The 26,628-nt window shown below is 47.6% G+C and overlaps 1 protein-coding gene across 2 annotated transcripts in view; it reads right to left on the reverse strand.

Annotated features, from left to right (window-relative positions):
* The window catches only part of LOC306935841 (limbic system-associated membrane protein-like), a 669,232-nt gene that overhangs the window by 255,250 nt on the left and 387,354 nt on the right, over positions 1-26,628 (reverse strand). Inside the window, exon 2 of one of the 2 annotated variants that reach the window (XM_079519104.1) lies at positions 18,622-18,700. In XM_079519104.1, coding sequence (XP_079375230.1) covers positions 18,622-18,700 — 79 coding nt within the window. Of the gene's footprint in view, positions 1-18,621; positions 18,893-26,628 lie in introns of those variants that run through there. The other variant, XM_079519103.1, reaches the window with a different exon arrangement.

Here is a 26,628-nt window from a genome sequence, read left to right on the forward strand (position 1 = left end):
AACAACCAGGGGGAGCAAAACAACCAGGGGAGCAAAACAACCAGGGGGAGCAAAACAACCAGGGGGAGCAAAACCACCAGGGGGAGCAAAACAACCAGGGGAGCAAAACAACCAGGGGAGCAAAACAACCAGGGGAGCAAAACAACCAGGGGGAGCAAAACAACCAGGGGGAGCAAAACAACCAGGGGGAGCAAAACAACCAGGGGGAGCAAAACAACCAGGGGGAGCAAAACAACCAGGGGAGCAAAACAACCAGGGGGAGCAAAACAACCAGGGGAGCAAAACAACCAGGGGGAGCAAAACAACCAGGGGGAGCAAAACAACCAGGGGAGCAAAACAACCAGGGGAGCAAAACAACCAGGGGGAGCAAAACAACCAGGGGGAGCAAAACAAAGACAGAACCCCCAACCGTAACATTTTTAGTTTTAGTTTTTAATCGTCCCGTCTAAACCACGCCTAGACCAGATCACACTGTCTAAACCACACCTAGACCAGATCACACTGTCTAAACCACACCTAGACCAGATCACACTGTCTAAACCACACCTAGACCAGATCACACTGTCTAAACCACACCTAGACCAGATCACACTGTCTAAACCACACCTAGACCAGATCACACTGTCTAAACCACACCTAGACCAGATCACACTGTCTAAACCACACCTAGACCAGATCACACTGTCTAAACCACACCTAGACCAGATCACACTGTCTAAACCACACCTAGACCAGATCACACTGTCTAAACCACACCTAGACCAGATCACACTGTCTAAACCACACCTAGACCAGATCACACTGTCTAAACCACACCTAGACCAGATCACACTGTCTAAACCACACCTAGACCAGATCACACTGTCTAAACCACACCTAGACCAGATCACACTGTCTAAACCACACCTAGACCAGATCACACTGTCTAAACCACACCTAGACCAGATCACACTGTCTAAACCACACCTAGACCAGATCACACTGTCTAAACCACACCTAGACCAGATCACACTGTCTAAACCACACCTAGACCAGATCACACTGTCTAAACCACACCTAGACCAGATCACACTGTCTAAACCACACCTAGACCAGATCACACTGTCTAAACCAGGCCTAGACCAGATCACACTGTCTAAACCAGGCCTAGACCAGATCACACTGTCTAAACCACACCTAGACCAGATCACACTGTCTAAACCACACCTAGACCAGATCACACTGTCTAAACCAGGCCTAGACCAGATCACACTGTCTAAACCACACCTAGACCAGATCACACTGTCTAAACCACACCTAGACCAGATCACACTGTCTAAACCAGGCCTAGACCAGATCACACTGTCTAAACCAGGCCTAGACCAGATCACACTGTCTAAACCACACCTAGACCAGATCACACTGTCTAAACCACACCTAGACCAGATCACACTGTCTAAACCAGGCCTAGACCAGATCACACTGTCTAAACCAGGCCTAGACCAGATCACACTGTCTAAACCACACCTAGACCAGATCACACTGTCTAAACCACACCTAGACCAGATCACACTGTCTAAACCAGGCCTAGACCAGATCACACTGTCTAAACCAGGCCTAGACCAGATCACACTGTCTAAACCACACCTAGACCAGATCACACTGTCTAAACCACACCTAGACCAGATCACACTGTCTAAACCAGGCCTAGACCAGATCACACTGTCTAAACCACACCTAGACCAGATCACACTGTCTAAACCACACCTAGACCAGATCACACTGTCTAAACCACACCTAGACCAGATCACACTGTCTAAACCACACCTAGACCAGATCACACTGTCTAAACCACACCTAGACCAGATCACACTGTCTAAACCAGGCCTAGACCAGATCACACTGTCTAAACCACACCTAGACCAGATCACACTGTCTAAACCAGGCCTAGACCAGATCACACTGTCTAAACCACACCTAGACCAGATCACACTGTCTAAACCACACCTAGACCAGATCACACTGTCTAAACCACACCTAGACCAGATCACACTGTCTAAACCACACCTAGACCAGATCACACTGTCTAAACCACACCTAGACCAGATCACACTGTCTAAACCACACCTAGACCAGATCACACTGTCTAAACCAGGCCTAGACCAGATCACACTGTCTAAACCAGGCCTAGACCAGATCACACTGCAGGCAGGCAGGCAGTGTGTGTGTGTGTGTGTGTGTGTGTGTGTGTGTGTGTGTGTGTGTGTGTGTGTGTGTGTGTGTGTGTGTGTGTGTGTGTGTGTGTGTGTGTGTGTGTGTGTGTGTGTATAAAACCTGGCAGTGCAGAGTACATGTCGTTTCATTCTCTCAGTACAAGAGGAAGAAATAGAGTCCGCAGCGCTGGTAGTAAAAACTCGGCTCCACTTGTTTATTAGTTCAAAGTTTTTTCTCTCCGTAAACCATGAGTGTGTGTTGGAGTTGGACGGTGGTGGTGTTGCTGCTCTGTGGAGCTCAGTGTGTGTTGGAGTTGGACGGTGGTGCTGCTGCTGCTCTGTGGAGCTCAGCGTGGACGAACCCAACAGAACAACTTTTATGGAACTGTCATCACCTTTGACCCAAAGGACACGTACGAAAATGGAACTATGACGGTAAGAACATGTCAAGATTATCATAGACTCATAGTTAATTAAATTAGAAAACTACAATCAAATTTAAAAGAAATTGTAGTATGTAACTAAGTAAGTATGTAACTAAATGTAAATAAAATCTATTTTTGTACAATCTGTATGGTTGAGTATGTTAGTACGATATCAGTACAACTGGGGTGGCTGTATTCAGTTTCCTACATTTAGATCATGTCTCACAAAGAACATTTCCTCATAGACGTCTCATAAAGTATTTATTTAAAGGGTGGGCAATTATTAGGGCCGGGCCAAAAGGCTGAACTTAATTATGCATAATATCAATTTGATTTCTATATAAAAAGCAGTATATGGCCATTTATGATGTTTGGCCATTTACAATAAGAGCGCCCCTCATTTCACATGGGTGTGATTTTTTTACTTTCTACTTGCAGGCTTGAGACGTTTCCTTTCCCAGTTGAAAACTATGTTTTTGTTTAAGTTACAAGTCATGTAAATACTAGCCTTTTATTTTAACAATGAGAATATTAGAGGTAGCTGTTTTAGTAGTTGTTCTTCCATACGGAGGACCCTGGAGGTGCCACTTTCACAACCCACATGGCGCGCTGCTTACTATCAGCGTGAGATGAGTGAGTCACTCACAACCATTAAACAACGACGTTCTGAAAACACAATAACAAGCCAACCAGTGATGATATTGTTGAGACTTGGCAGCCTGGTAGGCATTGATGTGTGCACGTTCTGCCAGATTTACTTTTTGGTACAACGGTGTCGACTCGTGTGCCGAAAACAGACGATCGACAAGCTCACGGTGCATCGCCCAACCGTTCTGAACTTAAGAAGAAGCTTACAGGTCTTTGACTCATGATTGCAACAAAAGGGAGACACAGGCACAGTTAAGTTTATACAAATATATTTATTTAAAGGTTAACTAACTAAATCAATTATAGTATAATCAAGTATAAGATGTCAGTAAATATGAATGATCATCAGCGTGAAGCAGTGCATGCATGCAAGTGTATGTGCAGTGGGAATGTTGTAAGGTGTAAACCAAGGAACACAACCAAACCAGTAGAGAGGAGAAAAGACTCAGGAGTGAAGGCAGATTGACACTTATATAGGCGTGGGACACACCAGACTCAGGTGTGGTCCAATCACACTGACGATCCAACTCCACCCTGCCAATTAGGCAGGGTAGGAGAGGGTCGTCACACCCCCCCCCCCATAAAACAGGGACCCTAGGGTCACTGAAAACCAACAAGATCAAACAAACCAAAATGTACCATTAGCTCAATTAAGAAGTTACTACCGACTCCCCATCCAGCTCAACCACAACCTCAGCAACTCAGACCGAGTCGAGAAGCACTTTAAGAGAACAGGATTGACCCAGCTAGTATGGGAAGAACACCAGAGATATTTAACAGGTACTTTAGTTCTGACATGTATTGTGAAAGGACAATCTAAGGACAATGTGAGAGAGCTGCCAAATTGTCTGAGAGTGCACAGGCCAAATCCCATGCCATCCTACAGAGAAACCAAACAGGTACTGTACCGTAGCCAACCAGTCTCCAAGCTTTCACAGGCCAAATCCCGTGCCAAGTTCAGAGAAACCAAAACAATGACCACACAATCAGAACATGGACATCACCAAAACGTCAACTATGACACTAGACCAGACCTCAGGCATTACAGGTGTCCTCCTTGCTCTCAAGGCCCAGGAGACAAACACCACACCATAAGCACCCAATCCCAAATGACTTCAGACGACACTGAAATCCAAATGTGAGCCCAATGAACTGCACCTCGGTAGCCTACCATGTATTAAGTCTTTGACCATTTGACATGTTCTATGATACTCCCTCACAAACCCTCAACTCCTGAGAGCCCTACATGTCCTCCACACCAACAATAATTTCAGAACAACTCAATTTACCTGTCCAAACTACTTGAGCCAATGCAACAAACAAAACAAGATAAAACAAAGGGAAGTTCAGGTTCTTAATTCACCATAAGCAAATCTTCCTCCCCATACAAGTACTGTAGCAACCATTGCAAAATGCTCCCTCCCTGGTGGATACAAGGATAAAGACTCAAAGACAGAGACAGAGCTTTCCCCCACCTAGATAACTCAGCCTAGTCTTCATGTGTCCTACTGGCGGGAGGTATTTATGCACTTGAGCCCGATGGGTAGATTGGGCAACCATGAAATGGCAACCCTCTCAAAGCCATGGATGTGCCCCCAGGGCCGCACGGAAGACACACAAAAATAACAAACAGTTTAGCAAAAATAATAAACAAATGAGTCCCCCTATCGAGGCCCCATTTCTCTAACCTATCAGGGAAAAGCTCCACACTTCCTTGCACCACCAGGGAGACAAGCACGTATCAATATCACCCCTCCCTCTTCATGAAACTAGAAAAACTCATTTTCTCAAAATTAGAATATCAACCAATAACCAAACCAGTTACACACTGAATATGTCTAAACTGCATCTGTAACTCCCATTATTTTAGCACTTAACAGGTAGTACTGGTACTCACCACTGGAGAACACTACCCCTGCAAGGCCCAAATTCCTGGACTGAAAGATGACCAAACCAAAGTGCTAACAACCAATTTTCAAACATTCTAGGAATCCATTTTGTCCTACCAACTTAGACACGAGCCCCCATGTTACAATCTGACTCATGATTGCAACAAAAGGGAGACACAAGCACAGTTAAAAGTATATACAAATATATTTATTTAAAGGTTAACTAACTAAATCAATTATAGTATAATCAAGTATAAGATGTCAGTAAATATGAATGATCATCAGCGTGTAAAAAAAAGTATTCACAAATATTCCATGATTTACAAATGTGTTTCCAAGATTTACAAATGTGTTTACAAGATTTGCAAATGTTTTTCTATGGTTTGCAAATGTTTTTCCATGATTTACAAATGTATTTCGTATTTTTACAAAAAAAATATAGATTTGTGTGTGCGTTTATCCTAAAATACCATTTGTAAATCCTCAATTGTGCGTGTGAATTGTAAATCTGCATTTGGCATTCCTTTTTCCTGTTGAATCATTTTGAGACAAACGTCACGCTTTTTTATGATAATTTTCACAAATGTATTGTAAATATTCCACAACTTGTAAGTTGGCATTTAAATACATGTGCTATGATTTTTACAAATATATGACAATTTGTAAAAAAAAAATATATATATATATACTTGCAGGTGCATTTATCAAAAAATATAATTTGTAAATCATCAACTCTGTGTGTCAATTGTTGCCACTGCATTTGTGGATTTTCTCAATGCATTTGTGGAACCAGCATGAGGTAAAAATGTCTCAAAAAGGTGATTGGCTGCCTTGTTGCTAGGCTGCCTCTAAGCCAATGGGAGACTTACCATAAATCCTATACTCTGAAGATCATAAAAACACACAGCAACATGAGCTACAAGGCGAGGGAGGGCGAGGTGAATTTGCCGGTCGGCCCATGGGTCGGCCGGTCAGCCCATGGGTCAGCCCATGGGTTGGTCGGTGGCTCATGAGTCGGCCAGTGGCTCATGGGTCAGCCGGTCGGCTCATGGGTCCGCCGGTCAGCCCATGGGTCAGCCGGTCAGCCCATGGGTTGGTCGGTGGCTCATGGGTCAGCCGGTCAGCCCATGGGTCCGCCGGTCAGCCCATGGGTCCGCCGGTCAGCCCATGGGTCCGCCGGTCAGCCCATGGGTCGGCCGGTTGGCCCATGGGTCGGCCTGTCGGCCCATGGGTCGTTCAGGGTGATTCTGACAGGACATTAGGTCTACTAGCCAGGGTGATTCTGACAGGACATTAGGTCTACTAGCCAGGGTGATTCTGACAGGACATTAGGTCTACTAGCCAGGGTGATTCTGACAGGACATTAGGTCTACTAGCCAGGGTGATTCTGACAGGACATTAGGTCTACTAGCCAGGGTGATTCTGACAGGACATTAGGTCTACTAGCCAGGGTGATTCTGACAGGACATTAGGTCTACTAGCCAGGGTGATTCTGACAGGCCATTAGGTCTACTAGCCAGGGTGATTCTGACAGGACATTAGGTCTACTAGCCAGGGTGATTCTGACAGGACATTAGGTCTACTAGCCAGAGTGATTCTGACAGGACATTAGGTCTACTAGCCAGGGTGATTCTGACTGGAGTAATGGTTTATTTTTTGGGGGGGTGTGGGGGATATCGGAGTGAATTTCGGAGGACATAAACCAAATTGTGAGTGAAATGCTCAGTTTGCTTGAAGCTACGAAGTAGACAACACCAGGGGAGTGTTGCAGCTCCTTTAGGAACACCAGGGGAGTGTTGCAGGGCCTTTAGGAACACCAGGGGAGTGTTGCAGCGCCTTTAGGAACACCAGGGGAGTGTTGCAGCGCCTTTAGGAACACCAGGGGAGTGTTGCAGCGCCTTTAGGAACACCAGGGGAGTGTTGCAGGGCCTTTAGGAACACCAGGGGAGTGTTGCAGCGCCTTTAGGAACACCAGGGGAGTGTTGCAGCGCCTTTAGGAACACCAGGGGAGTGTTGCAGCGCCTTTAGGGACACCAGGGGAGTGTTGCAGGGCCTTTAGGAACACCAGGGGAGTGTTGGAGGGCCTTTAGGAACACCAGGGGAGTGTTGCAGGGCCTTTAGGGACACCAGGGGAGTGTTGGAGAATGCTAGTTTGAACGGCACCTAACTATTGAACGCATGGTCGAGCTGACATTTTTAATCGGAAGTACAGAGAAAACCTGCGTGTTTATCAACAATAGGGGGGTCGGGGATTACGCATTAGTCCGACATCCCGTCTCTCTCACTCGTCTCCCCCCCCCCCCCCATCTCTCTTTCTCTCTCTCCCCCCTCCTGCATCTCTGATCCAAATATTGTATTTTTACAGAGATTAAAATAGGGTGCATTTTGAATCCCAAAACGCAGTTTATAGTTTAAAGGTGGTTGCACCCGATGGAGAAACGCTGCTGCAAATCCAAAAAACGCGCTCAGTGTGCAGGGACCTTAATTCTTAATTAATTTTGCTAGCTTTTGCTATAATAATCTTCTTCTGTTTTCTACATGAATATAACCACATTATCACCATTGTGGTGTCTCGATGGCAGAACACCGCCCAACAGGTAAGCGCACCCCTGGAGGCCAGCAGAGGCAGAGAGAGAGAAGAGCGCACCAACCTCTAGGGCGGGTCTTAGAGGGCAGGTATGTCCCGCGTCACATTCTTGATCAGCTGGAATGCGCGTCACCTGCGTTCTGTCAGAAGGGCGGGACAGTACAAAAGGCAGCTCTCTCTGCCTTAGTACAGATCCAGTCTCCAGGGGTGAAGCAGCACGCTATCGGGCGAGTTGGGCGGTAAGTCGAGCACCACGATTCACTACCCATTCTATGTGTAAACGTGAATAGATATTATACTTATTGTGTCCTATCCTGTGTCCGACTATAGGCTTCTACGGCGCACTCAGTGAGCGCCTATCTGACGGACAGTCACATTACTGACTGGTGAAGAGGACGAGGAAAGAGGAGCCCATAAGGATGGAAACGGAGTAAATCCCTTAGTACAGCACATACCTAAACAGGCACGGGATGGAACCAGAGTAAACCCCTTAGTACACAGCAGAGGAAGCGGAGTGACGCACTCATCCAATGTTGAGTATCCCCTATACTTCCCGTGCTTATATATAGAGGCCGAGGGCTGCACAGACTGTTTGATCACGTACCTGCGTTCCCGTTTGCAACCGGCAGCTCTGCGGAGAGCGTGTCTGGCCTAAGTTGTACTCAACCATTCACATTCCTTGCCGAGAGAGTAAATGTCATGCCAACCTGTGTGAAGTCATAGACGCACCTTTGATCGCAGTCCCGAGACGAGGTCCAGTGGCGACCCGCCAGCACCATCAAGTGGGCGAACAAAGGAACTGAACTATCTGTGTTGTAACTCACTACTGTGACATGCCATGCAAGTGAATCTGAAAGTACTATTCTGTTAACTGAATTCTGTGATTAAAAGCCTTGGAATAGGCAAACGTCCTTCTGTCTCCTGGGTGTGTGTACCAGTCGCCACAATTGGTGGAGAATCCGGGCATTGACTGGTCCACGCTAAATAAAACCCAAGCATGATGGAGCAGAATAACGCCATCGCCGCGCTGATACAGAATCAGGCCGAGCTACAGGCAGCGGTGCAAGAGATGGCACGGAGCCTAAGAGGGGACCATGCAGCGTCTCGGCCGCCGGGGGATGTCCTCTCCAAACTGACGCCCCACGACAATATCGTGGCCTATCTCGAGCTGTTTGAGCGGATCGCAGCCCGAGAGAGGTGGCCGGTCATGGACTGGGGGACCATACTATCCGGATACCTGACCGGCGAGCCCCAACAAGTGTGCAGCGACCTCTCCATCGCCGAATCCCGTGACTACCAGAGATTAAAAGCCGCCATACTCGCCAGCCAGGGCAACAGCCTGCCGGCGCGTGCCCAAAAATTCCACAACTGGTCCTTCGCCGCCAGCCAGCCCGCCCGGAGCCAGGTCGCCTCGCTGATGCGTCTCACGGGCAGCTGGCTACTCGGAGAAGGGGACGTGCCACCCGTGGAGAGAGTGGTCATTGACAAGTGTATCCGGGCGCTGCCGGCCGAAGCACGGAGGTACGCCTCACAAGTGAGCCCCGGCTCCGTTGATAGACTGATTGATCTGATCGACAACTGGCAGGTCACCTGCGACCTGATGAAGACTCCCCGCGGGGAGACCTCCAGCAAACCGGCCACCGAAGAACGTCCCAGCCGTGACCGGCGCTCGAACCGAGGCCAGCAGCAGCAGACCGAGCGCCGAGACGGGGGCTCGGAGCGCTCCTCCCGAGGCGGAGAGAAACCCCGCAAATGCTATGTGTGCGGAAAAATAGACCATATCGCTTGGGCCTGCCCAGAGAGAGACCGGGATGCTTCCATGGCGAGCGTGACGTCAGAGGCCCCCCGTACAGCTCTGCACACCCAGAGCGAACCAGGACAACAATTCTCTATACCGGTGAAAATCGACGGCACAGACGCCCAGGCCATACTGGACTCAGGCAGCGCGGTCACGCTCGTGCGCGCCGACCTGGCGGGAGCGCTCTCCTCTGTCACCATCCCGGTCACCTGTGTCCATGGAGACGTACGCCACTACCCCACGGCCAACGTGCGGGTACAGACGCCCCGCGGCGACACGATGGTGGCCGCCGGCGTCGTCCCCGACCTACCGGTGCCTCTCCTACTCGGCTATGACTGCGCTCTCTTCGAGCGCTACTGGAAACCCGGCCAACAAGCGGCGCGCCCCCGCCGCTCACACAGACCCCGCCGCCGCCGCCGCCAAACCACCGCAGCACGGCCCGCCTACCCAGCATTCCGCGGCCGCGGCAGAGAGATCCCCAGCGGCGGCTCGGCCAGAGAGGACGATCGAGCGCCTTCCCCCTCCTCTGGCTCAAGCCCGCCTGACAGCCTCGCAGAGGAGCCAGATGTGCCGACGCGCGGACCCCCGGTCTCTGAGAGCCCGGACCCCTTCGCCGAGTTCCCGGACGCCGAGCCTCGAGACGCGGCGACCCGTGGCGAGTTTGCCACCCTACAGTGGGAGGACTCGAACCTCCGCGGCGCCCGCGGACAAGTGACAGCTATCGATGGCCAGCTCGAGGATGGGGTGAGTGAGCTACACTATCCTTACTTTTGTGTAAAACGAGGAATGTTATACCGGGGAACAAAAAGTCGAGGCGGAGAGATTGTAGAACAGCTGCTTGTGCCGAAGCAGTATGTGAGCCGCGTCCTATTCCTGGCACACACCCACCAGTTGGGAGCCCACTTGGGGGTCCAGAAAACATACGAGCGAGTGATGGCACGGTTCTATTGGCCGGGAGCAAAAAAAGCGATAGAGGATTTTTGTAGAAGCTGCCCAGAGTGCCAGCTAGTGGCGCCCCGCCCGTTCCAACGCAACCCACTCATCCCCCTGCCGATTATTGACATTCCATTCTCACGCATCGCCATGGATGTGGTGGGGCCCTTGCCCAAAACTAATCGGGGACACAGATATATTCTCGTAATTGTAGATTACGCCACCCGATACCCCGAGGCAATTCCCCTGCGCGCTGCAACAGCCAAAGCAGTGGCGCATGAGCTCCTCATGCTAGTCAGCCGGGTGGGAATCCCCGATGCGGCGATTTCGGATCAGGGCACTTGTTTTATGGCGCAAGTGATCACGCTCCTGTATAAGTGGCTAAATATAAAAAGGATTAAAACCTCCGTGTATCATCCTGAGACTGACGGGCTCGTCGAGCGGTTTAATCAGACGCTCAAGAAGATGCTAAAAAAGTTGCCTGATATTGATGGCAAGGATTGGGACCGCTTGATCCCCTATGTGATGTTCGCTATCCGTGAAGTCCCCCAGGCATCTACAGGTTTCTCCCCCTTCGAGCTGCTCTATGGACGGCAGCCGCGCGGCCTGTTGGACCTGGCTCGAGAGGCCTGGGAGAGCGAGCCTTCTCCACATCGGAGCGTAATAGATCATGTGGAACAGATGCAAGCGCGCGCCAGGAGGATATGGCCGCTCGTCCGTGAGCACATGGAAAAGGCACAACAAGAGCAGAGCCGGGTTTATAATCGACGAGCCACGCCAAGAGAATTCCAGGTGGGTGACAAAGTGCTGGTTCTGATCCCCACCGTTGAATGTAAATTCCTGGCCAAGTGGCAGGGGCCATATGAAATTGTGGAAAAGATTGGCCCGGTCAACTACAAGGTGTGCCGACCCGGACGCCGCAAGAATGAGGTTATTTACCATGTGAATCTTTTAAAGCGGTGGCACCAGCCCGAAGCCCCCCCCCCCCCTCTGCTCTACTAACTATTGTCTCCCCTCAGAATGTGGAGGAGGTACCGATCGGGGGGGATTTGTCCCCCAACCAGATCCAGGATGTGAAGGAGCTCCTGGCTCGCTATAGAGATCGTTTCTCAGAGATCCCCGGCCGCACGAATGTGATCCGCCACGACATCATCACCGAGCCGGGGAAGGTGATTCGACAGCGGCCGTATCGCATACCAGAGGCCCGCCGGCTGGCGATTAGAGACGAGGTCAAGAAAATGCTGACGCTCGGAGTGATCGAAGAATCCCATAGCCCGTGGTCTAGCCCTATCGTCATCGTGCCCAAACCGGACGGCTCGCTCCGGTTCTGCAATGACTTTAGGAAGCTGAATGACGTCTCCCTTTTCGACACATATCCCATGCCGCGGTCCGACGAGTTGGTGGAACGGCTGGGGCCGGCCCGGTTCGTCTCAACGCTGGATCTGACCAAAGGATATTGGCAAGTGAGCCTCACCGACCGCGCCAAAGCGAAAACCGCTTTCTCCACGCCGGACGGATTATTTCAATACACCGTGCTCCCCTTTGGTGTCCACGGAGCCCCGGCCACCTTTCAGCGGCTCATGGACAGGGTACTGAGACCCCACCGTGAGTATAGCGCCGCCTACTTGGATGACATCATCATCCACAGCGAGACCTGGGGCCAACACCTCGAGCATCTAGAGGCAGTCCTAGGTGCCCTGCGCAAAGCGGCGCTCACCGCGAATGCAAAAAAATGCCAGGTTGGACTGACCGAGACTGACTATCTCGGCCACACCATCGGTCGCGGCTATATTAAGCCACAGCACAAGAAAGTGGAGAGGATACGTGACTGGCCCCGCCCCACCAACAAGAAACAGGTGAAGTCGTTTCTTGGCTTGATGGCATACTACCAAAAGTTTATTGACAACTTTTCTACGATTGCAGGGCCACTCCATGAGCTGACACGGAAAAATCTACCTAACACTGTGAAGTGGACGCCCGAGACGGAGGAGGCGTTCCAACAGCTTAAAGCCGCTCTGTGTGCGGAGCCGGTCTTAAAAGCGCCAGACTTCACAAAACCCTTCCTCCTGCACACTGACGCGTCGGGGACAGGGCTCGGGGCGGTCCTTGCGCAAGACTTTAACGGCGAGGAGCACCCGATCACGTTCATAAGCCGTAAACTCCTACCCCACGAGAAAAATTACGCAACCGTAGAGAAAGAGTGTCTAGCTGTGAAGTGGGCAGTGCACCACTTAAAATACTATCTCTGGGGAAGGACCTTCACACTCTTCACCGACCACGCCCCCCTCAGATGGATGTCCACCAACAAAGACACTAACGCTCGCGTAACGCGCTGGTTCCTTGAACTACAAGCTTACAAGTTCAAGGTGGAACACAAGCCAGGGAGGAGCATCCCCCACGCCGACGCCCTGTCTAGACGGTACGAGGAGGACGGGGGGGGGGGGACCCGCACCAGGCAAGCGCTTAAGGGGGGGGATATGTGGTGTCTCGATGGCAGAACACCGCCCAACAGGTAAGCGCACCCCTAGAGGCCAGCAGAGGCAGAGAGAGAGAAGAGCGCACCAACCTCTAGGGCGGGTCTTAGAGGGCAGGTATGTCCCGCGTCACATTCTTGATCAGCTGGAATGCGCGTCACCTGCGTTCTGTCAGAAGGGCGGGACAGTACAAAAGGCAGCTCTCTCTGCCTTAGTACAGATCCAGTCTCCAGGGGTGAAGCAGCACGCTATCGGGCGAGTTGGGCGGTAAGTCGAGCACCACGATTCACTACCCATTCTATGTGTAAACGTGAATAGATATATACTTATTGTGTCCTATCCTGTGTCCGACTATAGGCTTCTACGGCGCACTCAGTGAGCGCCTATCTGACGGACAGTCACATTACTGACTGGTGAAGAGGACGAGGAAAGAGGAGCCCATAAGGATGGAAACGGAGTAAATCCCTTAGTACAGCACATACCTAAACAGGCACGGGATGGAACCGGAGTAAACCCCTTAGTACACAGCAGAGGAAGCGGAGTGACGCACTCATCCAATGTTGAGTATCCCCTATACTTCCCGTGCTTATATATAGAGGCCGAGGGCTGCACAGACTGTTTGATCACGTACCTGCGTTCCCGTTTGCAACCGGCAGCTCTGCGGAGAGCGTGTCTGGCCTAAGTTGTACTCAACCATTCACATTCCTTGCCGAGAGAGTAAATGTCATGCCAACCTGTGTGAAGTCATAGACGCACCTTTGATCGCAGTCCCGAGACGAGGTCCAGTGGCGACCCGCCAGCACCATCAAGTGGGCGAACAAAGGAACTGAACTATCTGTGTTGTAACTCACTACTGTGACATGCCATGCAAGTGAATCTGAAAGTACTATTCTGTTAACTGAATTCTGTGATTAAAAGCCTTGGAATAGGCAAACGTCCTTCTGTCTCCTGGGTGTGTGTACCAGTCGCCACAGTATGTATGTATGTATGTATGTATGTATGTATGTATGTATGTATGTTTGTACGTACGTACGTACGTACGTACGTACGTACGTACGTACGTACGTACGTATGTATGTATGTATGTATGTATGTATGTATGTATGTATGTATGTATGTACGTACGTACGTACGTACGTACGTACGTACGTACGTACGTACGTATGTATGTATGTATGTATGTACGTACGTACGTACGTACGTACGTATGTATGTATGTATGTATGATTATCATCATCATCATCATTAGTAGTAGTAGAAATATTCCTTATGGATTGAGAGTTTCTGTTTATTGAAACAACAACACAGGCAATAAGACTGAAGTAAAGTTCTGAAGGAAGGTGAATTTAAACAAGTGGGTATTATGTAGTCACTATGATCATCAGTGTGGGCGCTTAAGGTCTGTGCACACTGCTGCCGTTTTTTGGAGAAAAAAAGAAAAGAGGGAAAAAAAAACGCATCAGCCATCAGAAACAGAAAGGTTTGCGAACTGCTGGCTTAGAGGGAATGTCTTCAGGGGATGGATAGATGGAACACAGCCCACACAAAGCCAATTGGATAGATAGTGAAAGGAATAGCTGTGATCTCTGGCAAAGTTCACCACTCACTGAGTCTCAATTGACTAATTGTATGCCTGTAATTGAATGGAAGCACCTGTTCACCACAAGGAATCCATTAAGTGAATGTATTACTCTCTCTCTCTCTGTGTGTGTCTGTGTGTCTGTGTGTGTGTATGTGTGTGTGTGCGTGCGTGTGTGCGTGCGTGAGTGCATGAGTGTACGCACGCACGCGTGTGTGTGTGTGTGTGTAGTTAATCTCTCAAGACAGATTCAGAGCTCCGCGGGCTGAACATGCCGGCAGCTTTTGTTTGTTTTTAGTAGGAATGAAAACAAAGACGCATCACCAGAAGAGGAGGGCTGAAGGGGAGTGAAGGGGCCGATATCAGATATGCTGGCGTGGGCGGTGCCCCCAGAGGCTAATTCAAAGGAAACACTTTTTTTTTGCCGATGGGTTCTCAGATGGGCTTGAAGTATAGGCTATATTCACATGCTGTGTTTGAATGAAATATGCTACAGTTGTAAATGTAGCGCAGTGGTTTTCAACCTTTTTAAGAGGTGCAACCACTTCCTTAAGTGACTATGTGTGTGGGTGCCTGCCTGCCTGGGTGGCTGGCTGGGTGCGTCTGAGCACGAAAACAGCATGGTTGTTTTTCTTCACCTGTGCGCAACCTAACACACGCACATATTAACTGTATATATCAGGGGTGGGCAACTTTGACGATGGAGAGGGCCAATATATTTCCACACTCACTCCAGAGGGGCCACAGTGAATGTTACTATTTTTGCTATATTTGAATTGAAAACCTGAATAATTTTTTGCTATTTTTGAATTGGAATCCTGAAAAGTAACCTTTTTATTGAATTTCAAATGCATTTAGTTATAGTTAAGTTAACTTTATGAACTGTTAACATAACTACAATGGACACAAAAAGACAATAACATTTTAATACTAGTCATTAAGTACTATAGTCATTTAATACTAGTCATGAAGTAATTAAAGCGGGTTTGGAATTGTAACAGCTGAAATCAATACTATATCAGTATTCTGATATTAACATGAGGGCCGCATTAAGTGAAGGTGGGGGCCGCATGTGGCCCCCGGGCCGCCAGTTGCCCACCCCTGGTATATATGATGATTTTGGGTGTGCCAGTATAGTACAGTGACAGTACAGTACGGTACAGTAGAGGGACCCCCACACGGTAACTCTGTTCGGAATCGGCACCCTGGGTGCGTTCCTGTGGGTGTGTGATTTCGATTTGAGATTTAAAACTGAAAGTCCCATAGCCTTATACTGCAGGGCAGAATCGTAGAAGCAGTAGAAGGCTATGGACCAGAGCTAATAAGGCTCGAGCTTTCTTTGGGCAACTAAATTGGAGTGTTATTCTCTCTGCTCCATTCCAGCCTCTCCGCTCTGTTTAAATATGCTCTTTTTAGTTCACAAATCCATTCAGATTGCATCTCCGGATACTGTGAGACACGTTTAATTTCCCTACTTTCCTTTTTGGATAAAGAAACTGTGATAGCAAGTAATTGAACTTTCATTCCTGAGACACATCAGTCGCACATCCTTATCAACCAATGAATGCTTATCAGAGTCACAACTTGCATTGGACATTCATCCAGGCCGCTTTCTTTCTGTCACTGCAGCACATTCCCCCAGAGAGAAGCCAGATTCCTACACAGGCCTATACATCAGTATTGTTTCCGTCGACTAAAACTAAGACAAAAAATGTTCGTCGACTACCTTTTGATGACTAAATATACTGACAATTTCGTCAACAAATAAAAACTAGACTAAAATGTTAGGAGGGGACTATAGTGGACAAGAGATCCAGTATAAGTCATTTTACACTTGCGGTTGCATGCTGAAAATAGCAGATCTACGCTAAAACATTCCAGGTGACTAACATGTGACTAAAACTAAATTAAAACAATTCAAGAGACTATGACTAAAACTAAAATCTAAATTTGCTGCCAAAAACAACACTGCTATTATACATTCATAAAAATCCCTCATGTACAAAACCAAATGATGTCTGCATTTCCAACTTGCATCGTTCCAAGTAGGCCAGTTCTAGTATCTATAATGCACCAAGTACGTACGTCTGAAATCCACATAACTCGAGAACCGTTCGCAGTGGCGTGCACAGACATTTAGAGGGGCAGGTGCTCAAGTTAAAAAAGGGCACCTTGTGCAGCGCGTGGAACCGGCCGGTTGCCTTAATCCATTTTGGGCGGGAACCCCTTTTGGTGTTAGCATTATGTTATGCTTTAGCTATTGAAAAATAGCAGATCTACAAGCTCATAGCGCGCCACCGAGTGGCGCGCTACGAGCTTGTAGGTCTGCTATTTTTTTAAAAGAAAAAGAAAAGAAAACGTTTTTTTTTTTTTTTAAAGGGCACATTGCCAAAAGGGCAGGGGGTGCTCTAGCACCCCCTAGTGTCTATCTGTGCACGCCACTGACCGTTCGCCCCACCGACTTCAAATTTGCCACACGCGTTCCACCCCACCACAGGGAGTGCATTGCCCGGGCTTTAGTCGGTGGGATACACCGTTGTCCACGAACAGCACGAAAGCCCCTGCCCAGGCTCTGGACAGGGCCCAAATTAGGGACATACATAGACCCCTGTCCCCACAGAAATCTGCGATTCCGCGATCGCCTAATTTACCGCTGATTTTCGAATTCTCGACCATCCGTGGAATAGATAGAATGTCCGTGGAATATAGTCGGACGCTCCCGTTTTTACTCCCGGGATTTTCTACTGGGGAATATTCCGGGAGGAAAAACAGGTCCTGACTCAGAGGGGACATATTTAAGGCGCGGACCGAAACGACAGTCCGCCCTCTAAATTGTTCCTTCTGAAACGGAGTCTGTGTAAACGGTTCCTACTTAAACTGAATCCATGTCCTGACTCCTGACAATGACAAATTGACGATGCTAAAGCAGAAAAGAATAAATATTACACCCACATTAAGTATATCCTCTAGTCTAAACTGTATAGTTACTGTGGGCAGGGTTTGAATGACAACCTTTGCAAACAAAACAAATAATTAAAACATGAATAATAATAATCAATCCCCAAAAATGATTATTGGAATATTTGATTATTATGACTCATCCATAATTACAATTAATTGTATCTATTTCATGAAAGATTGTACTTATTATTAAAGAAATTAGCTCGATAACTCGTAATTTTAGGTTAAAGGAGCATTCAGTGATTGGAAAAAACCCTGGTCCACCCGGTAACAAGATGTGCACATGCACACTCTACAGTGGGGGAAGTACAACAGACCAACAGCACGTGCACCAAGGCCCGCCCCCACTCGATCATGATTGGAGGAAGGCCCCTCTCATCCATCCTGCTTTGCCACCCAAAGCCCAAAACGAAACTAGGGTTTTTTGACCCCAGGGGCTCACTGGGGACAGGGAGGAACTCCTTATATGGTCAGCACACTTTATAGTAGGGAGGATTATCCAAAAAATAAGAAAAAATAAGTGATATTTGAATTAAGTGAAATCACTGAATATACCTTTAAATAAGTTAATGTCCGCGGAATATTAACTAAGCCGCGGAATCAAGGATTGTTCTCTGGTGAATTAGGAATGTTCTCTGCGGAATCAAGACTTTTTCTCCGCGATTCCTGCAGGGGACTAATAGACACAATAACTGCATGGGTGGGGCATGCATTTCCAACTTGCATCGTTCCAAGTAGGCCAGGGCCCGCTCTAGTATGCTATATGATTTGGATTTTGTAGCCTATATAGTTTATATATTACTTTTGATTCAGTAATGGTCAAATTTCAGTTTTTAAGGCAGAATGGACTTAAATTGCCACTATATACTTCACTGCCCCCCCCCCCCCCCACACACACACACACACACACAGGCTACGTAAATAAATAAATAAGTAAAAAATCACTGTGTTTGCCTACTTTTATTTCCGTTATTGTGGAAGCATGTATAGGCTGCAGTAGCCGACATGCAGTGAGTGTGTGCGTACGTGCGTGCGTGCGTGTAAAGCAGGGTGGATGCTGAGGAAGAGAGAGACCTATAGGCTACAGCCTAAAGTTGGTACCCATGATGGGGGAGGCAGTCAGAGTCAGTCCTACCTGATGACGGCCGTGTCTCCCTGGCGGATGGTGATGTTGTCCGTGGCTCGCTGCATGTCCACGCTCCGGACGGGGAACCCTGTGGGTATAAGACACAGGAGTCGGAAAAAAGAAGCCTGCAGTTGCCTCCAACACGGCGATCTCTGTCCGACCCGCATTTTAAACATATATAAGGAGCGAAGAAGAAGCGCGCTTAATAGATCCAAGAGCGAGGGCGCGGGAAATAAAAAATAAAATAGTTGGGTTAATTCACTCCGGACTTCTCAAAACGCTGTTTATGTGTCCCAAAAAGTCCTTGATGGGTGAAGTGAAGTAATTGTGTTCCAACGCAACAGCAGCGGCTGCATGTAGAACAGCTTTCTGGTTAAGAATGACTGCAGAAAGATGGGCTATACTAGGCTACTTTGGATAGAACGTGCATGTGAAGTATATTGTTGTGATCTGTCTCCACAGCTGCCTGGGCTACACTACACTGCTCTCTGCATTCAGAGCAGTGCAGCACTGCGAAGCTATACAGCGATGGAGAGAGGGAGAGAGAGAGAGAGAGAGAGAGAGAGAGAGAGAGAGGGGGGGCGGGGAGGGGGGGGGGGGTCTGGCAGACGGAGCAATGACCAGCAAGTCCCTCCTTATAGATGCACTCCACAAGTATCTCTCTCTCTCCAGCTCCATTGTCCCCCTTCAGACTGACTGAGACTGTGATCGACGCTCTCTTACTGGTTGTCAGGACAACAGCACCTCCTCCTGGTGGTCCCTCGCTCTTTGACAACACATACACAACACACGGATACCGGAGAACTCGCCAGTTTTCCAACTCGCCCCATCGAACAGTCTTCATCGTTATGCTATAACATCAATCAATCAATGACAATCTATCTATCTTATATAATAACAATAATTTGGTGCCCAAGTTCAACCCAACTTCCCAACATCATCCATTAACAATTCCCTCCCAATCAATGTGATCTATTATATTGCATTACCGACACTGTACATAATCTCCTGTTCATATACAGTATTAGAACGTGTATAAACAATAATTGACACTCTCAACACTCTCACTCTAAATGCTGATAATATGATGAATGATGAATGAACATTTGCATCACATATTTTTGTTGAGAATAGGGAGTGCGGAAAACCTCTGGCTCTGAATGTTGTGTAAGAGAGATAGGGGGTGCTAGGGATGAGAATTATTGATACATTAATTAATTGATACGTTTTGAAAACCTTAACGAGACAGCGTTAAAAAAGCAGCGTTAAAAAAAAACTATCTGAGAATCTTAATTTCCCTCCATGTCTAATGAAAGAATACAAAAGACATACTATATTCCTTAATCAAATATGTATTTGCCCATTTGAGATACAGGGCCTGGCATTGGCATCTTTGCATGAGGAATAAAAGTTAAATGGAAAGTGCACTGTCTTGTCTGTCATGTCATGTCACATCACATGCCAAAGCAGAGACGTTTCTGTGGCTATACCAAGGTGGGGTGGACTTTTTTTTACCCGGCCCACATTGTTGTGCCATTGTTAACTGTTAAAGGGACATTTCACCGCTGAAACTGCAGTCACTCAATGTTAATAGTGTTTGTAGTAGATTACAGCAGGGGTTCTCAACCCGTGGGTCGCGACCCCTCGGGGGGTCGCCAAATTATTTTAGGGGGTCCCCAAATTATTAAAAAAAAAAAAAAAAAAAAAATTATTTTATTTTTCACGATTTTTCAAAAATAGCAGACCTACAAGCTCGTAGCGCGCCACTCGGTGGCGCGCTATGAGCTTGTAGATCTGCTATTTTTAAATAGCTAAATTATAACAATGCTTAAAACACCAAAAGGGGTTCCCGCCCAAAATGGTTTAAGGTTATTGTAGCAGTCAATTTATATTGGGGGTCGGGAGGGGGCGGGGGTCCCGAGACGTTGCCAAAGCATTTCCGGGGGTCCCCGGCCAAAAACGTTGAGAACCCCTGGATTACAGTAGCACAATTTGAAATGTACACATATATGGCCAGAAAAACTAAGGAAGTTTGCGTGTTTTATAGGGTTTCACTGGATTGCTCAATTCCTACAATAGACCATAGTGGAGGCTGCATGGAGATGTGACTTGTAGTCCAGGAAGGAAGTGCGACCACATTTTCATGACAAATCTTGGTCATGAACAACATGGCATCATGACTTATGACGTGTGAGTCTTTCACATCGGCTCATGGGATCTTGAATGAATGCCCCAATGTGCGCCCGGACAGCTCCAAGTGCAAAGAAACAACCAAACATAGCATGGCATAGCGGGTGACGATAGCAATTTAATGTATAGCAGAACTTTATTATCCCAATGGGGAGGTTGTATCCGACTGGATGCAAGTTGGATATATTGGTTGGTTAATTATGTTATCGTCAGGGGCCGTGTTTCAACAGCTTCTAATTAAACAAGCCCCTGATGAGCAGAGGAGCCCCTGAAAACCCATGGAGAATTTTCAAAAATACATATTGTAAGATATTATTTAATTATGTATATATTTTAATTAAATTATGACCTAAAAAAAGCGCCTTGATTATACGGACCTTCTCTGCAGACAAAAAAAGCTTTCAGTAGACCTGCAGTCACTGGACAACAAGTCATGTGTGCATGCAGACAGACAGCAGCCTTGCAGTGAATATGAATGTACATTAATGAATAAATAATGTAAAGTGCCCAGCGCACACAGCCATTCTGTCATTTCAATTGTAGGCTACCACCACTTTGTCATACAACATCAGATTATTGTTTTTCCAACTTCAAGAAATAATCCATCTCGCATTGCCTAATGAGTCCTTGACTAAATTTAGACCAATCTCACAGGCTTACCAAAGTTTCTTCCTTTTTGTACTTGTGGTTGTGAAAAGTTCTTACATCAGAGTTCTGTTGAAGCTCTTTCTTTTGTTTCATAGCCCCAGGGACCCCTCCATATGTTTCATAGCCCCAGGGACCCCTCCATATGTTTCATAGCCCCAGGGACCCCCAGGGACCCCTCCATATGTTTCATAGCCCCAGGGACCCCCAGGGACCCCCAGGGACCCCTCCATATGGGCATAAAAAGGGCACGGGCAGACAAACATCTCCAACTAGAGATGGTATTTATGGCTCTTTGAAGGGAGCCAGATCTCTGGGATCCGTTCCTTTCAAAGAGTCGTTCAAAAGACTGGCTCTTTTGAACGACGTTCCCGATGGGTGGGGGGGGGGCGCAAAAAAAAAAAAAACTCTGTCTGCCCAGTGTCCCCCCAGTGCCTCCCCAGTGCCTCCCCAGTACCTCCCCAGGGCCTCCCTAGTGACTCCCCAGTGCCTCCCCAGTGTCTCCCCAGTGCCCAGTGTCCCCCCAGTGCCTCCACAGTGCCTCCCCAGTGTCCCCCCCAGTGCCTCCCCAGTGTATCCTGCTTAGGGCGCCAGATTGCTCATGACCAGCCCTGATTGAAACCCCCCTGCCCCCCATCTCCTCTAAAAAGGAACGGCTCCCTACTGTGAACCGGATCCCATCGTTCCTTTCAAAGAGCCGTTCAAATGATCCGATTCGTTCACGAACGTCACATCTCGATCTCCAACGCGTATGTTGCATAACCAGCATTAATTACGATGTATCTCCTACACACTGACCATCTGAACACAGGGATGTCTACATGGCTATAGACCATATGCACACAGAGACAATCTTGCCATTAAGTTAATGGCAGGGTGGCAACTAGCCATAGTATGTCCAAACAGAAAAGCCCTATTTTATTGTATTAAACGACGTCAACCTCACCAACATTGCAGCTGTACAAAAAGATACATCATAGTGTGGTGACATCACAGATTGGTCACATGAAGTGTGAGATACACATAAGGCCACGCCCTCATTGGACCCCGTCATAGTTTTGTTTTTATTGTCTCCACCAGGCCGAAGGCATGGGGAGAGAGTATGTTTTGCACTCCGTCCGTGTGTCCGTGTGTGTGTGTGTGTCCGTCCGTCCTTCCGTCCGTCTGTTACCAGCTAATCTCCGGCACCGTTAACCCGGTCGATGCCAAACTTTGCACACACACTCCCTGGATGCCAACGATGAACCTCTGCCCCACATTTTCCAGAACGGCCTGTTATAGCGCCACCATGAGGCAGCTTTTCACATTTTTTACCTAAAACTGCACCGATCTGCGTGAAACGTTGCATGCACACTCCCTAGAGGCTAAGGACAAACCTTTGACCGCATCTGCCTTTTATAGCGCCACCAGGAGGCCGACTTTTGTAAAACACATTTTTTTACATTACTCCTCCAGATTCTGTCCAAAAATCTCACAAATCGTTACACAGTATCTCTATGGTCATGTGCTCAAGTCGGATCTGTCCGATATTTCATATTCCATCCTAATTGGCTATAATTGGCTTTCACAGTTTGCAAGATTGCCCCGTTTTGAAGAAAAGCCTCAAATCATGAACGCAGCATGCAATTTACGTGAAATCTTTCACACATTTTCTTACTAGGCTGAGGAATATATCCCACCCTTTTCACATTGGCCTGTTATAGCACCACCAACAGGTTGATTTTTGCAAAACACATTTTTGGAACAAAATGCCTCAAATCCTCCAATTGCCATCAAAGGCGTATGAAGAAATGGCACCCTTTTCACATTGGCCTATTATAGCGCCACCAGGAGGCCACAACCTGACCTGCCCTGGTGGAGACCTGTGCCCAGAAGGGCACTTTTTCTAGTTTGTTGCTGTTGTTGTTAGTCATGGATTCCAGTTCCCACCTGATGTCGTGTGTGAGTTCTGATTGGTCCAGATCTTGCTGAATAACTGCTAGCTTGCATAATGTCTTGAGACTAGGACTTAAGTCAAGCATGTACAGGTCATCAGGTGTGTTTGGTCCTCCAAAGAGGATGATACGATCACCCACCATGCAACAGCGCATCATGTACATCTTAGACGGGCCTTTCCCTTTGGGCTCAACCTTCTTCCAGGAGAAGGTCTCTGGACTGAATTTCCACAGATCATTGAAGGCAAGGCTGTTTATGCCACCAAATATGTACAGCTCTCCATTGTAGGTAAAGGCTGAATGATCGTAGCGTCTTTCTGGAACAAGCTGTGCAGAAGGTGTGCTCAGCCAGAGGTCGGTCTCTGTGTCAAACACTCTGATGTTCTTCCCAAATACAAACATCTTTGTTCCAATGATGGTGACAGAGTAACCTGATGAAGCAGGAGGTGCAGTTCCTCTGGTGTTAATTGAAGTCCAGAACATTGTGCTGGTGTCCAACTTGTACATGTCATTAGTCCATCCAGTCAGCTGGGTGTGTCCTCCATGGATAAACATGACATTCCTCAACACACAGGCTGAGTGGTTCCCCCTCGCCGCTGGAACGGTTCCAGAAACCTTGGGCCGGAACCATCCGTGGGTGTCCACATCAAATCCATAAAGAATGTTGCAGTACTTCCTTGTGTCATATGTATAACCTCCCCAGATATAGATATCTTCCATCAGAACAGCTGTGTGGAGGTGGCGATTGGACGGAACCTCAAGGATACATTCTGCTCTAAATGTTGTCACTGGCGTCAACTTCCTCCAGCGTAAAGGCACTGTGTTGAAGACGTGAACATCAATCTGATCATCTCTGTCCTTCCTGGACGCTCCAAATGAGTAGACTTTGTCTCCCACGGCAACAGCAACTTGACCAGCGTTATGAGGCCCTCTGTTCAGATGCAGCGTCCAGCAGAACATTTCTCACAACAGATCCTCCAGGGTTTAAATTAGCTTCTTCCAGTCTCGTTGTGTAACAGAATGGTGTCCTATTGTGTGCTCTAACACTTATATTGGTTCAGTGGCACAAACGTCACACAAGGTTTGACCAATCCACAAAGCTGCTGGGTTGGGCTGGCCAATCAAGGAAGTTGATGCCTGTTGATGTCCCTAATATGGTCAATTGATCACCATAGCAACCCCAACCAGACAGACTCTACACATCAGACAGACAGGCTCTACACAGCAGAGCTTGAATTACTCTCTTTCTATCTGCAAAGTATATTGTTTAATAAAAATCCACTGTAGACATGCTATGAGCTACTTTGTGTCAAGTTAATTCCTTACAGGTGATTATTTTTTATTTTTGAGTGGTGTAAACCACTCCTACAACTGGCTTTGTTATTGAGTGGTGTAAACCACTCCTACAACTGGCTTTGTTATTGAGTGGTGTAAACCACTCCTACAACTGGCTTTGTTGTGCAGAAAAAATGAGCATGGTTGCTATGTTCACCCTGTTATTACAGTACATTGAAATCACACCCGGGTGAACAGGGTGAACATAGCAACCATGCTCATTTTTTCTGCACAGAAAAAAAACCCTGTTCACCCGGGTGTGATTTCATTACGTCAGACATGATTTAATTACGTCAGACAGGCTATATAAGAGCTTACACCACTCAGTTCACACGGGTGTGATTTTTTTAGTTTGGAAGCGCTCGCTTTCAGTAAAGCAACGACGTCCTGCTGCATCCTGCATTATATGTGGAAATTCAAAACAGGTGGTACGGAGGGCTGCTGTACAGTACAGTACAGTACAGTACAGTACAGTACAGTACAGTACAGTACAGTACAGTACAGTACAGTACAGTACAGTACAGCAGGGGTTCTCAACGTTTTTGGCCGGGGACCCCCGGAAATGCTTTGGCAACGTCTCGGGACCCCCGCCCCGCCCCCTCCCGACCCCCAATATAAATTGACTGCTACAATAACCTTAACCCATTTTGGGCGGAAACCCCTTTTGGTGTTCTAAGCATTATGTTATAATTTAGCTATTGAAAAATAGCAGATCTACAAGCTCATAGCGCGCCACCGAGTGGCGCGCTATGAGCTTGTAGGTCTGCTATTTTTGAAAAAAAAAAAAATTAAATAATTTGGGGACCCCCTAAAATATTTTGGCGACCCCCCCAAGGGGTCGCGACCCACGGGTTGAGAACCCCTGCAGTACAGTACAGTACAGTACAGTACAGTACAGTACAGTACAGTACAGTACAGTACAGTACAGTACAGTACAGTACAGTACAGTACAGTACAGTACAGTACAGTGGCTGTATGATTCACTATTCAGCTGAGAGTGGGAGATATGGGGAAGAGAGAGGAAAGGAGAGAAGACCAAAGACTTAAGAATAACACTTAACACTGCAGGGGTGGAAAGATAGCGATGTGCGTGCGTGCGTGCGTGCGTGCGTGCGTGCGTGCGTGCGTGCGTGCGTGCGTGCGTGCGTGCCTCGGTGCGTGAGTGCGCACATGCCTGGGTGCGTGCGTGCATGCGTGCGTGCGTGCGTGCGTGCGTGCGTGCGTGCGTGCGTGCGTGCGTGCGTGCGTGCGTGCGTGCGTGCGTACGAGCGTGCGAGCGTGCGTGTGTGCCTCAGTGCGTGAGTGCGCACATGCCTGGGTGCGTGCGTGCACACATGAATGCGTATGTGAGATGTGACATGTACTGTATGTGTGTGAAATAAGTACTGTACTGTAAAATGCCATAAGGTAGAAATAGTAAATGCCCTGTACAGTACAAAATTATTGGCATCAATAAAAACATGTACTTACTGTCTCATGTGGCTTTACATTAGGCTACTATACTTTGCATTAGGCTACTATACGCACAGGTTAAATTGTTCGACACAGAATCACATTCTCTCTCCAACCACAAATCAGCAGCCTTTTAACCACATGAGTGTGTTTACTGTGCATGCTGTTGTTGGAGCCTGATATATTATATATAGACAACAACACATATTGATTCTGACAAGAAACAATTTCTCTGTGAGAAATTCATTTAATTGGACTTTTGTTTTTTTTCAGTGGCATGGCTGTCTGTCCATATACGTCTCCTCTATTAGACTTTGTTAGGCACCAAAAGGTGCCACACTAATGTTATTGCTGTTGTTTTGGTGACTTATTTATGTTTATTCCTTCTGCCTCTTTTCATCTGGTACCTATATTGAAAACTAATTTACTGTGGGAACCTTTATTATTATAAATACGGAAT

Source organism: Electrona antarctica (assembly GCF_951216825.1).
Source record: "Electrona antarctica genome assembly, chromosome: 13".
Taxonomy (NCBI): Eukaryota; Metazoa; Chordata; class Actinopteri; order Myctophiformes; family Myctophidae; genus Electrona; species Electrona antarctica.